This window comes from Aulostomus chinensis, chromosome 10, assembly GCF_037954235.1.
Source record: "Aulostomus chinensis isolate RoL2024-O1b breed Wild chromosome 10, RoL_Achi_v1.0, whole genome shotgun sequence".
Classification (NCBI taxonomy): domain Eukaryota; kingdom Metazoa; phylum Chordata; class Actinopteri; order Syngnathiformes; family Aulostomidae; genus Aulostomus; species Aulostomus chinensis.
The window spans coordinates 5,899,691-5,913,626 of record NC_141329.1 but is presented as its reverse complement, the minus strand read 5'-3'; the positions used below and the strand labels follow the sequence as shown (position 1 = coordinate 5,913,626).

At 40.6% G+C, this 13,936-nt stretch overlaps 1 protein-coding gene across 3 annotated transcripts in view; it reads right to left on the bottom strand.

The window, feature by feature from the left end:
* Nucleotides 1-248: 248 nt before the first annotated feature.
* The window catches only part of fchsd2 (FCH and double SH3 domains 2), a 60,494-nt gene continuing 46,806 nt past the window's right edge, over nucleotides 249-13,936 (bottom strand). For 2 of the 3 annotated variants that reach the window (XM_086215757.1, XM_086215759.1), the window contains 9 exons: nucleotides 10,770-10,859; nucleotides 10,092-10,154; nucleotides 4,271-4,405; nucleotides 3,753-3,836; nucleotides 3,090-3,267; nucleotides 2,284-2,504; nucleotides 1,374-1,566; nucleotides 1,179-1,273; nucleotides 249-491 (listed from right to left, as the gene is read on the bottom strand). In XM_086215757.1, coding sequence (XP_086071883.1) covers nucleotides 399-491; nucleotides 1,179-1,273; nucleotides 1,374-1,566; nucleotides 2,284-2,504; nucleotides 3,090-3,267; nucleotides 3,753-3,836; nucleotides 4,271-4,405; nucleotides 10,092-10,154; nucleotides 10,770-10,859 — 1,152 coding nt within the window. In that variant the 3' untranslated portion in view covers nucleotides 249-398. The remainder of the gene's footprint in view (nucleotides 492-1,178; nucleotides 1,274-1,373; nucleotides 1,567-2,283; nucleotides 2,505-3,089; nucleotides 3,268-3,752; nucleotides 3,837-4,270; nucleotides 4,406-10,091; nucleotides 10,155-10,769; nucleotides 10,860-13,936) is intronic. The other variant, XM_086215758.1, reaches the window with a different exon arrangement.

Genomic DNA, 13,936 nt, shown 5'->3' with positions numbered 1-13,936 from the left:
TCTTCCTACTCCTCCTCATCCTCCTCTTCAGTGTGCTCTGGGTTGCTGCCCGATGAGGTGAGGTTTTAAGGCAAGAATGCAAGGAGGGGGCAGGGGGGAGGGAGCAGGAGAAGGACGTGGGGGAGGCTATGGCTGCACTTCATTACGAAGCAAATGCAGAGATTATTTAATTGGATACTCTGACTTTTTGCTCTCTGTCTTCCCTCCTCCTCAACTTGTGAATATCAGGAGATGGAGAGTAAGTGGCTGGGGTGGGGGATGGGGTGGGGGCTGATGAGGTTAAGTTCACTTCACACCACTTTATTTAAGCTCAGTTCAGTTCAGAGCAGGTTATTTCCCAAGCGTTTCTGATATGTCTGTCATCATTTGTTCCGTCTTTTTTTGTGTGCGTCAGCATGTTACACCAGAGTGATCTCAACCTCCTCCGTCTTTTCGTTCTTCACCTGCTGTCGGCGGGGATGCTGTTTTGGTGGCGGGGGAGCAGCGCGTACCTGCGGAGAAAAAAATACAGAGAATTGAGAGATGTTTACAGGAAACAACAGGAAAATAAAGACATTTGTTGTCAAGACGGTGACAGACATGGCCTATTTTTGTAAATCTGACAAGCAGCACAATGTTTTTGTTCCTGCTGTGGGACGCAAACCTTTTACATCCAAAAAAGTTGAACTACACAGTTATATTTATTTCCCACATTCAAATATACATTTAGCTACATTCCTTTAAATCTACAATGAATCATAAAACAAGTGGATTAAACAGCATTGATGTGAATGTTCTTGCAGTACTTAAGACAAAATCAAAAACACATAAATGCTATAAATTTACTGAAGCATGCAACAGCACTGAGCCATTGATTAGTTAAACGTCACATATACCTTTTGAAACACTGCACTGAAGATTTAAAAACTCAATACATTGACATTTATTACACAAAATACACCCAAAAATATGAATATATATAAATCATTTTTGTTGGCAGGGTCCAAAAATTGATTGTGATAATCCCACAATGAATATGTTCCACATTTCCTGCTATAATTATTGTATGCCTGTGTGCAATTTATCTTTTCCGCATTGTCAGATATTTGGGCTGTAATGTCTGAATCGAATAAAACCCCTGGCGTCTTAGATTAGGCTCTCTTGACAGCCCAGCAGGCAGAAACACTGGTTATACTAACAGGTCGTAGTTTGCCAGAGCCTCCCTCAGGGGTGAAGCGGGGTGGCTGAGGTTGAGGAAACCCCGGAGACACTGGACTCCTGCCAGAACTTTGATCTACAGAGAAAAAAAAAGAGAGAGGGAGATTCCATATAAAGCAGCTGACGCCCACAATAGTCAATTTTCAGATGATAAGATGGTTTGTAGTGCAGCTTACTCTGCGTGGCTAGCGGTCCCTTGTGTGACGAGGCAGGCAGCGGAGGCTTGTGCTCACCGTTGAGTGTGGCAGAGGGTGAGCGGGGCAGAGGAGGTGGGGTGGAGGTTTCAGGACTGGTGAAAGGGCTGATGGGAGGTTGATCATAAAGTGGAAGAGGTGGAAGAGAGGATGGCAGCTTCATAGAAGGGGAGATCTACAAGACAAGACCAAAATAAATACATTATTAATGACTTTTAACATGGAACTGAATGATGGGGATCTTACAACTTGCCATAATAATATATAGCAGATCTTTCATATATTGTAAGAACCTGATCATATTTGTACACAAAATTGTGTTGGAATAACCTCAAATGTCAGATTACAGTCAGACACGTTTCTTTTAAAATGAAAAACACCTCGACTTTCTTGAAAGGGTGCTAACATTTCTTGCCCACATGACTTAAAAGTTGTTTAGAGTTGTTGTGTGTTATGTCTACAGGCTTATAGGAAGGGAGAGGCTGTATCCTTCCTGCTGTTGACCCTCTAATAGGGCGGCACTGATAAGACCTTACTCTGTGATTGCTGTGCAGGGTTTTTATCAGAAAACAGCAAGAACACGGCAGCTCTGATCCACTGTTTGTGAATTCCTGCCCTGCTGAAAGATAAACTGGACAACAGGCAGGAAAGGAGCAGAGAGGGAAGAGTGGCACACCAGACTCTGTATCCTTGGTATTTATGCCCTGAGGAAAGCCTGATAAGAGCTCATTTCCAGCTTAGTCGGAGGCAATGAACAGCAAAACCTGCATTTTTGCCACTGTGTTGCCATTTTAAAGTCTCTCTAAGTCAATTACTGTGTGTGACTTTCTCTGCATGTGTCTTGCTAGAACCTGTGGGTGTTACTGGCATGTGTGTATGGATGGGACTGTACCTGTATGTCACCTGCCCCTCCGCCACTGGTCTCTCCATTCTCTGTTAGATCTTCTACCAACACCGAGGGAAAGACGCCCACCCGTCCATTAAGTTCCCCCTCCCAGAAACCATCATCTGTCTGGGTGTCACGGCTCAAAAGGCGAATTACTGCCCCCTCAGAGAAGGACAGCTCCTCATCAGCCTGGCCTTCGTAATCATAAAGAGCGCGTACATACACCACTGCAGAAAGAGACAGCAGGACAAAGAGAGCCAGAGAGGTGATAAAAAATACACAGAAGGAATAATTATTTTTGGAGAAATGCTGTCCTTTGTCTGCTCAGCCCTCATTGTTAAAAGAGAATGGGAGACATTACTGATGAAACAGATGAGAGAGGAAGAGGCAGCTGTAACAATAATTAGAGGACAGTTTCTAATGGACAGGTAGATCAGAACATAAACTAGAATTAACACCTTGTGGTTTTCTGACTCTGCACACGGGTTCAGCTGCACTGTTCATTCTTGTTGGTTCAGACAGAAAATAATATATTTTTGATGAAATGGAACTGAGTTGGCAATAAATAACTTTGACTCTGAGACAGGGGAACCGCATGTCCAACTACACTCCTTGATTCCTGGGTGTCAGGACTGATTCCTGTGCCACTTTGGACGATGTTACAGTAAACGACCCAAGCTTGCACCAACATTATCAGAGTTGGGAAGAAACAAACATAATTAAATTAATGCTAAGTATCTACATCTTTTACTGGAACTCCTGATGTGCTGTTCAACAATTAGAAGGAATCATTTAGAGCTTTCAATTCTTACTATTTGCATCTCCATTGATGCAGCCAGAATGCAACTCTGGCTCGGTTGAATTGGAAGAAGTGTGTGATCGAGCATCGAGTGTGGCCAGTGACTGAAGCATGCTTAGGAGACTGTTGGATGCTGGGAACTGCAGGTACTTCTCAGGAACGTAGCCCACTTGACCTGTCTTATTGCGAGCCTGGGAGGAGGAGGGAATCAGGAGACAACACAAGAAGGTAAATCCAAATAGAACACATATTTAATAGGGAATTTAGTGCACCACCTGTAATTACATTGGCATATCCAGACATAAGGTAAATATAAACATTTTGTACTCTACTATTCAGAAATGCATGCAAAAATGTCATTTTTCTCCCACCTACTTGTGAGTAGAACTTTGATCCACTAAACTGAAAGATGCTATAAATCATGTGATGGAAGAATGCACAATCCACCATTAAATACAGTTAGTATGAATTAATACAAAATATCCAGTTTATTTCTGGTAATTACAATTAATTCCCATAGGTTTCTATTAATTCCTATGGATGATCTCCTGAAATTTACCAGACACATTCCACCCCACTGCAACTCCATACACGACACACAGAGCTGATGAGATAATGTCTCTTGCGTTGTAATTATAAGCCTAATGAACATCTGTTTGAATGTGTGTTTGTGCACCTTGACCCAGTCCTCCATGTCTCCATCTTCAATGACCTCCAACATCTCCTGTTCATCAATGGTTAACTCATCTGGCTGAGAGGCCTGAAAAACACACACACACACACATACATACACACACACACACACACACACACACACACACACACACACAAACAAACACACACACACACATATAGAGTGTTCAGCACATAGATAATATGGGAGTGAGAGAAAAAAGGGTTAAAAAAGGAGGCATGAAAAAATGGAGTGAGAGGGAGAGCATTGAAATGAGCACTTACATGATCAGAATTTTTGAGTGATATAGTAAAGTATTTTTAGCATAGTAAAATGCTAAACCCCTTTATGATCATCAAAGGGGAATATGTCCATATTTCCCAGTTCATATCACTTCTTTTCAACGTTGTTTACTTTGTGTTGTGGGTGAGCTGATACTGTGTTGCAGCTGCAGACATCTGATAATTGAACACGTTAACGCTTTAGAATACGTACCTGTGTGTACATGTGTCGGTACGTACCTTGTATGAGTAGAGGACCTTGCAGGTTAGTGGGTAATTGCGAAGGGTTCCTGAAGGACTGGAGCTGCTGTCGTCAAAAACCTCCATATTCTCTTCACACTCCTCACCCTCCTCACGCTCCAAGTCCACTGTGCCCTTTAACATGTAAACACACACACATATAGAGCTTGATAAAGTCCAAACCTCTGATTACGAAGTGCACATGTGAGAAAGGTTCAATCCACCACAGCCTCAGGGGAAAAATGCTTTTGTATTTCAGACCATGTAGACTAACCACACATTCACTTAAAGCGCTTCAACATGATGCAGGACAATTAAACCTTAGATCTACACAAACTTCTCACTGTAATGACTCAGTGATGCCCAACAAGGTGATTAGTAATGTTATTTGTCCATCTGTGCTTGATTGAGTTGCTCCCTCCCTCCATAAACGTTCATGTTGGCCTTCTACTGTTACTGTGTTATTGACTGCCTTATTGTCCCAACTTACACTGCAGCTGCACACGAAACAGTCCATTCAATAGAGGCTGATTTTACGTTTCTCCTCTCTACACAAGTACTACAGCTGAATCTGAAGCTGACTGATGCTGACTTACCTTGTCTTCCTGCCTGAATGTGTGTCTTACTCACGGCGTTGGTACAATAGCTTTTGGAACCAGGTGTAGTTGGATAGATGTATCATATGATCCAGCCCCGCCCTCTTTTGTTGCATTAGAATTTCACTGGCTTATACGAGGGTCATGTGATCTTGCTGGTAGAAAGATCCATCACAAACAGCAAGCTGACCACCTGCCCATAACAATAATGTGTGTGTGTGTGTGTGTGTGTACATGGGTGTATGTACTGTGTGTGTGCACGTTTATCCATTCCTAGGTCATTGTGTTCAGTCATCAGATTTCTGTTGACATAGTCAACTCGACACCAGTGCAAAACAAAACAGTGTGTGTGTGTGTGTGTGTGTGTGTGTGTGTGTGTGTGTGTGTGTGTGTGTGTGTGTGTGTGTGTTCTTGTACTTGCTGCATATTGAGGACTAGAATACATATTTAACCAACAGAGTGAGGACATTTTTGGAAAGTGAGGACATTTTAGCCGGTCCTCACATCTTCAAAGGCCCGTTTGAAGGTCAAGACTTAGATTTAGGGTCAAGGTTCGAATTAGGTTCTGGTTAGGTTTAGGGTCAAGGTTAGGGTCAGGCAGTCAGTTGAGTTGGTTAGGTTTAGGGTGAGGCGCTGGGGAATGTATTACGTCAATGAAAGTCCTCACAAAGATATAAGTACAAGGGTGTGTGTGTGTGTGTGTGTGTGTGTGTGTGTGTGTGCGTATATCATATGAGTAGTTTCCCTATTTGGTCTCCTGCATAGAGGATTGTTCTCTCTGAAAAATAATAACCCTCAGGTGTGGTTTGAAGGTGTTACCTAATACATAAAAAGGGAGTAAAACTCAATCAAAGGTCTCCACTGAGAATGGGTACTTGCTTTTATTGAAAAACTCTGCTATCTAACAGAGTTGTGTTAGCAGCTTAGCCATTCTGCACTTATTTACACTGTACACAGTAAACTTTTAGCTACTTAGCTATGCCAGATAATGACAGGCTCATAGTTGCAAGACTAACATGCTGATGTTCTTTGCTAATTTGCACTCAACAAATAGCACCGATGAGGCTGATGGGAATTTTAGCAGGTTCTTGGTCACAACCTCTCAAAGTCTGCACCAAAATATGTGAAAATGTCTGTCTTATATTTTAAGAGATACGCCTCTAAACAACTGATAAAGTGTTGGTGGGATCACTAAAGTCATGGAGTGACAGGGATGACGTATTTTTTCGTGGGTCACACCCAGATGATGGCATTCCCATGGGTTCTTTTTGTAGTCTCATTTAGCTACTTGTTAATGACCGCATGTTAAGGCACAAACACAATTCACCATTATTTACTGACATATTTCATGCTGCACAACAAATTGTTAAAATAGCTTTAGCTAGTGTTAAACTTAAACCTTATCTTAGTTATTTAACTAAAAAAAAAAATAAATTCAAAAACCTATTGGCACTCAGCCTCTCAACTATGTTAACTTATTTCCAGCTTCTGAGACTCATACCTGCACCACACTACTAAGCATCTACAGGCATTATGGATATACGGTATATAAACCACGAACAGCAACATATTGGCAAAGGCCTCGAACAGTTTAAGGATCCAGGATCTACAATTTGATCACTTGTTCCTTGCAATATTTTCATCTTTTTCCACCAAATATCCTCAAAAACCACCCATTCATTTCTGAGATATCCTGCAATCAAACAAACACACATCTTCACAATGCCTCCTTAGAGGAAAATAAAAAGAATCATGAACACCCACATATAGTATCTATTATACAAAATCACCAGCGTTTCACCAATAACCCCCAAAAACTTCAACAAAAATACAACATTTCTTTGAGTATGTGCATATCTGTGTGTGTGTGTGTGTGTGTGTGTGTGTGTGTGTGTGTGTGTATGTGTACAAATTGAGCTGAGATGCAGACCAATGGCACATTTTCCTGAAGGTAATAACCATGAAAGTGATATTGTAATGAAGCCAGTTGCTGCCTGAGGGACCGGTGGGATCATGGCTTTCACTATTACATTGTCATATTATTAATATGAAGTAGAATTAATAAAGCAATGGAAGTGCCTGCACCCTCTGTTTTCCCTAAAAAAACTATTTCTCACAACTGTTTCATCCATCCTCTCTCTTCTTGACCTCAGCCTGATCACCAAAATTGGGTCCCATTAAATGAACCCAGTGGTAATTGTTCATTTTTCACCCGATATATGCCAAACATATGTTAAAAATGTAGAGTACTTCTATTAAACAAAATATCTTTCTTTCCTCTTCTAGCAAAAGCATTCAAGTGTTAATGAATAATGAAGATGATGTATGTGAGACACTTTTGGGGCCATTTGCTGTTGTTTTGTTGCTTTAGCTCTCTGTTGTTAGCCAGAGGGTGCTTCTAGCTTCAAGCTCTATATCTGACTGGGTTTTTGCTGGAGTCACAAAGATGGGATGCGGGCAGGAAAACAGTTTTAGTGAGCTCAAAGCACCTGGTTTTGATTACTTGAAAGTCAAATACACATTTTGTGTGAATAATCAATTTAAGGTTCTAGTGCACTGAAAACCACTGTTGTAAAATGTATGGATATTTGATGAACAGTATTTTCACAAAGTCTAGTCTGAGGTGAGGAAAGTGAGATATATGCAGATGTCAACAACAAGATATTCAGAAATAGCCTGTCAGATGTTTAAAAGGTTACAGGCCTGCACATCCTGCAGTTATCAGATTAAGTTCAAACCAATTCCAGGGCCTCACGTTGATCACCATTTGGTTAGTGGAATTGTGCACCACTCCCCCACAAACACCATTATATTTTAGACTGCAGTTTTCCCACAATCGCCCCAGTGTTCTCACCTCCACGTCCAAATTTACTTCAGCATTATCACTCTGACACAGCTCCCTTTTCAAAATTTCCCCCTCACTCCTTCACCTCACACCACCTTTTTTTCCCCCTTCTTTTCTGTAATTGTCTCAGTCTTTCCTCCTTCGCCTGCAAACTCCCGCTATCATCCCTTCTTCATTACCCCCGTTTATCTCTTCTAAGGCTTCTTTCTCACTCATACTCCAGACTTTCTCTTTCTTCCCCACGCTTAGCATCACTCTCTTTTCTCTCTGGTGTTAGCTGCAAGCTGCAATGTCATGTGAGCAGAATGACAAGTGTTTCCATTTGAGCAGACTATGTTTACACACACACACACACACACACACAGAGGGAGAGAGAGAGAGATAGAGAGAGAGAAAGAGAGTGAGAGAGCAGTGTTTAAGGCTTAAAATAATGTGCATCATTGGAACAGCTGAGATATAGTTTGAAATTATTAAGTTATACCTATCATTATCTACAGTAACTGTTCTGTCATATTCTCCGAACTATTTGTTTGAAATCTTACATGAAAAAAGAATAATACAATTTCATGAGAATATATATATAAAACAAAATTCAAGTGATAAATATTTCCCCTATGCTATCTGTGGTTAAATCTCATTTTAAGTGGATTAATGCTACATTGTGAAAAGCAGGAGAAACTACATTGGGAGGAATTTGCTGAAAATGGGTATATCCAGAATAATATCATTGTAGGTGAAGCCCTGGCTGGGACAGATTCTTCCAGTGATGATCAAGACTTGCACAACTAACTACAAAACTTGAAATCCCTGACGTGCGTCTGGAACTCTCAGCTTGTACCAAAGGAGGATAAAAGCATGAAGCAGAGGATGACGAAGGCTGGAAACAGCCTTGTGAAGAAGCAATGAGCTGATGCCCAATTCAAGCAAATGTGCACACAATGAAGACTCTAGCAGTGATCGACATGATCAGAAGATGATGCCCATCAGTGACATCGCTCTTACTGGGGGACCTGCATTCCACCAATCATCTGGAGATGAGGAACTAACTGGGCCCTCCTGGGCAGCAGACAAAAAAGATGATACTGAAAATAGGTCAGATTTTCTGACAGCCCAGCAGTGAATGCAGTGCTGTTAGGCAAGAATCTTCTTAACAGGGAATCGTGTACACATCTGACTAGACAGAGAGAGAGAGAGAGAGAGAGAGAGAGAGAGAGCGAGAGAAACAGAGAGAGAGAGAGAGAGTAGTTGCTGAGGCAGTTCTCTGTATAATGCCTTGCGCATAATCTGGAGCTGTCACAAATCTCCCTTCTCTCAACATGAATAAATTCGATCCAGCAGACCCAAAATTACAGTGGCTTGGAGACAGAAGACCACTGTGGTTTGACCAACAGCCAAAGGCTTGCTAGCTCACTAGGTAATGTGATAATGAACCTTATACACATGCCACTGTAGTATGAAGATTGTTTGGCAGGTTCAGGTAATGATATTATTGATTGAATTTATTGGCAGCTGCCTATCTAAGCGCATGCAATACTTTGTATGGATCAACTTTATGGTGAGATATTGGTGTCTACCCCTAACACACAGCAGACACACATTTCTGAGATGATCTAATGAGGTATCTCCAGGCTTGAGATCTGTACGAGTCAGTCTACCTCCCATTAAAACTCGGGGTCATGAAATAAAAGACAGAGTTGCTAGAGGACTACATCAGTATTCCAGTGGCCACGTATGGCGTTTTAAGAGGCTCTAACTGGCATGACAGATGATTAGGCAGCGGGGCTGAGATCAATTATCTCGCAATTTACATCATTCGGGAAGTGATTTGTCAGGAGAACTATTCTGGCTGGGTGGATTCCATTTATAATGAAATCATAAAAAATGAAAAGTCTACAGTTGCACGTCAGTGCCTCAGAGTTTAAAATTACATTTTACATTGTGCACTGAACTGAAGAGGGAGAATCCATGAGGTGTCAGATACAAAACTGCAGTGAAGACAAATGAGTTAAAAGCAGCTATATGTCTAACATACAGTGACACTGTTAGTGGTCTTGTGTTGACTAACACAGGACATCATGCATGTGACACAGCTCAGGCATGATGGATGGTGTGTGGTAATAATGTCCTACAACTGACCGGCAAGTGTGAGATTTTTGCTCTTACCTGCCAAGTCAAAAACTGGAGTCTAAAATTTATAAATGTACTCTTGGTTTTTCATTAGGCTCATGATTTGGAAAATGGTCCATTAACTCATGAGTACTGGATTGTCCCCCCCCCCCCTCAAATTTTTGCAATAACCTTCATGGTTTATTGAAGCAGGTTTGGATGTCTTGGCAAAAATCAGCAACACAAGCCCAGTGAGTGAGGGGAGGTGTCTCACCGACAGTGAGGGATCGTGGGAAGTGTAGCTGGCCCAACGTTCATTCTCTAGCTCCTCCATCACCTACAGCATGCACAGAAAGAGTGGGGGGGTTTATACACAGAGAAGGAACAAGCGCCAACATTCACACTGTCATCTACTTGTGCAAACTAGTAATCATGCATGGAAGGATATGAGTATACACGCCCACACACTAAGAGATACATGTATGAATGCACTTGTGACATATTATAATTATCTGCTTCACACCATTCATGCAGAGTGCAGCTTACACACATACATACTGTATGTACAATAGAGTGATGCACGGACGATGTATTTTTGTTGGCCAACCTGGAAGTTAGTATCCCCATGGGTTGCTTCAAGTAAAAGCTGAGGGTATTTTTACACTGGATTTTGGATTACGCAGAATATAGGATTTGAGGCAAACAACAATTTATATGTGAGGTACACATTTTGTTCAGCATGATAGTCTTCACAAATGAACGTGACTTCTTTTTGTAACTGATATATTTTATGTAATAGAAAATTTTTTTTAAAATATCTTAAGCTTGTTTGTGGCACAGACCTTATTTTAGGCATTTAGCCAAGAAAGCATTGGCTTTGAGAAGAGAGAAACAGGCGTTGACAATGCTTACATAATTTCTGGCTACAGAGGTACACACAGACAAAACACACCTGGTTCATGGCGCTCTTCAGCCAGGTATCCACAGCCACCCCAACTTGCCGTAGAAGGTCCAGCCGAGCCTCAGCTTTCAACTTTATTGTCTTTGGAGAAATAAAAGTTTCGGAACTGTAAGCACACCAACTACATTAAAGAGCTTCACACACTGGACTGCTTGTATGCATCTTTTCTGGGTCTAATTACAACTTGAATTGTTGAGTCAAAATTTTTAATTCACTTAATTACAGACACAGTTGAGAGCAGCAGCACGGTGCCCTAAAAACCTATCACTACCAATTAACAGGTTATGTAAAATGTTATTATAAATGATAGGACTTAGAGCTAAATCTACCAAAGTAAAGGTCATAAATTGCTTTATTGTTATTGAAAACCAAAGCATTAAATGTACATCAAGAGTATCAGGAGTCTGCTTATTAGGACAACAGTGGCTGTCAGTTTGGTTTCCTTGCTGCATAGCACTTTTTCTGCTTTCTGTTTATTTAGTTGGGGGATAATAAATAGTGAAATCAAACAACATTTTTTCAGCTGAAAAATATTGTATAGCTATAATTTATGATTAGTAATCATCTCTATACAGTAATGACCCAGAGGGGAGAATTAATCTAGTCATACTGTTTACAGTTTAACATGTTAGCACGCATCTAACGCCCCCAAACTGTTGTGAGTCTGTCACAAATGTCTTGGAAAGCAAATCCAATCTCTTTGTGAAGATACAAGTTGTGAAAGCAGACTGTTCGGAACTTGCCGTTTCCTTTTAATGAGCTGTGAGCAGCTGATATCGCTTCTTTAATGAGACAGTATGATGAGGCTATAGCCAGAAGCAGGGAAATCCCTGTCTGTTTCGCTTCCCCAACTCCGTCTTTCATCTCTAATCCTTTCTATTTTTTCTTACTGTCTGCCTTTCTTTTCATTAATGTCCCCTTTCATTACCTTCCTTCCCGTTCTCTCTCATGCTGACAGAGCAGATTGATAACTGATACCTACCCCCACAGAGATGTGCAGTCAGATAGACTCTGTCAGGAAAGACTTCTTAGCTTTGATCAATAAAAAGACTCTTAAGTGCTACAGCTTTTCTCTTTTCCGTTAGCAGCACACATCAAATGTTACGGGGAAGCACAAGACTTGGCTCCCACTGCTTCTTGGACCAAAAACATAATGGAGAAAAGAGGAGAAAATATGAAATATTGGCAAACACACTTGATGCCATCTGTGCTTTTAATAATATCTAGCAGTGCATTATTTAACTGAAGTCAGTGGGATACCAGAGGTGTTGAGCAGCAACAACCGGCAATGAAAAACAGAAAAAGAAAAAAAGAAACACAACCACATGTTTGCCTGTCATTATTTGATTATATCAATTCTGAATTAGGGGACCACGTCTTTACAAAAAAAACCTCCATTAAAGACAAATAAAAATCTGCTAGGTTGGATATTTTTTGGGCGAAGCTCTTAGAAGCGCCATAAGATATCAGCTGCATATCTATGAAGGATCCCAAAGCCAGACATCAAGAAGTACACAAGTACTCGCGTGTATAGTGGCAGCTTGTTTCATGATACAGCTAAATTAATCAAATATTTTTTTCTTCATAAAACAAGTGCCACCATTTTTTGTTTAATTATTATTAAATGGGCATTGGGTGTGAGTGTATTGCGTTTTTAAAAACAATCTGCAACATATGAATACAACTTAAGAATTGTGTCAATTGTTACAATTCAAATCAACTTTCCTCTGCTTATTATCTTTGTTTCTGGTGTCTGTGAGGACGATCAATGGAAACTCCCATCCCTTTTGAAGGGTTTTGATGACAAACGCAATGAGACCAGACTGTCTGATGAAGCCTGCTTCGGAAAAGACTTTCCTGTTCAGACCAACATTAGCACCGCACTTAAAGGCAGTAGCATCCTGCCTCAAATGTTCTCGTGGTTTCATTCTTTTCAGAAGGAGGAAAAAAGCAAAAAGGCCAAAAACATCTCAAGAAATATTGAAAATGTATGTTGTGCTCATTTGTTCATTTCAAATAATTGGGTGTTACTCGGTTTCCTCTTTGAAAAATGGTTTATTTGGTGGGGAGCAGTTTCCACGCCACAAGGAGGCAGTAATATGCCAGTGATGAGTCATTAACTAATAAATTAATAAATTGACACAGATGATTAAATGTTTCTTGCTGCAGTTGACATGATGCACAAATCACAATCAATTTCTTTTACTGAATGAGTAATTCATCCACTGCAGCACAGCAGCAATCTGAATCACAAAGAGCCAGGTGTGTAAGAACTAATATTTAATAATTCATTTACCAAAGTGGCAAATGGTATAAGGCCAGTTAGTCGTTAGAGTTAATTTTCTTGCTAACAAGGTTTTGACATGGGAACCACAAGCATCTGGAAGATGGTGCTTTGTGTGAAAGGGAAGAATGGTGCTGTCCCATTCCGGATAATGCCTTTGTAATCAAAGCTGGATAATGTGTTTTCTACTACTTCCATTCCCTTTAAAAGTCTGTGATAAGAGCTCTGCAATGAAGCTATTTGTACTAAATGAGCTCATAAAATATTCATATCTCACTCAAGGTAGTGCTGGCCTAAAGAGCAAAGAATAACAGAGAGACAGTGAGGGAGGGGGTCTCTAGAATAAAAAGTGATGTCGTCAACTGATTGCACTTTGCACTAAAAAAAATGTATTTGTAGAAAGTGAGATCACAGGTTATTAATGGTGTGGGCTATTATTGTAATGTGGAGAAGCATTACAGCAGTAAATGTTACATCATGTATACTTTAGAAAAACTGTTAGGACCTATGAGAATGAACAAAGAAAAATGATGAAAGTGAAATAGTCGCATATGAAATGTTTCTGACCAAGCTTAAAAGCAGAGGGCGCCAGACCTGCAGTATAAGGGAATTTTGGAGAGGAAGAGAATGTGCAAAATAGGGAAGGATGAAGGCGAGGTTATAGATTTATTACGTCTCACCGGAAAGAGAGGAGGGTCCACATGATGCTGTGATCTCATTCATTGTGTGACAGGCTAAATGTGTAAGAATCAATACATGAATGATAGATACCTCTGCAAATGGAAAGGCCTGCTGCCAAAATGTACATGCCAGATATGACACTGTTACATATGATAGCTTGGGTCCTAATAGCTGAACTGCGATCACTTTGTGC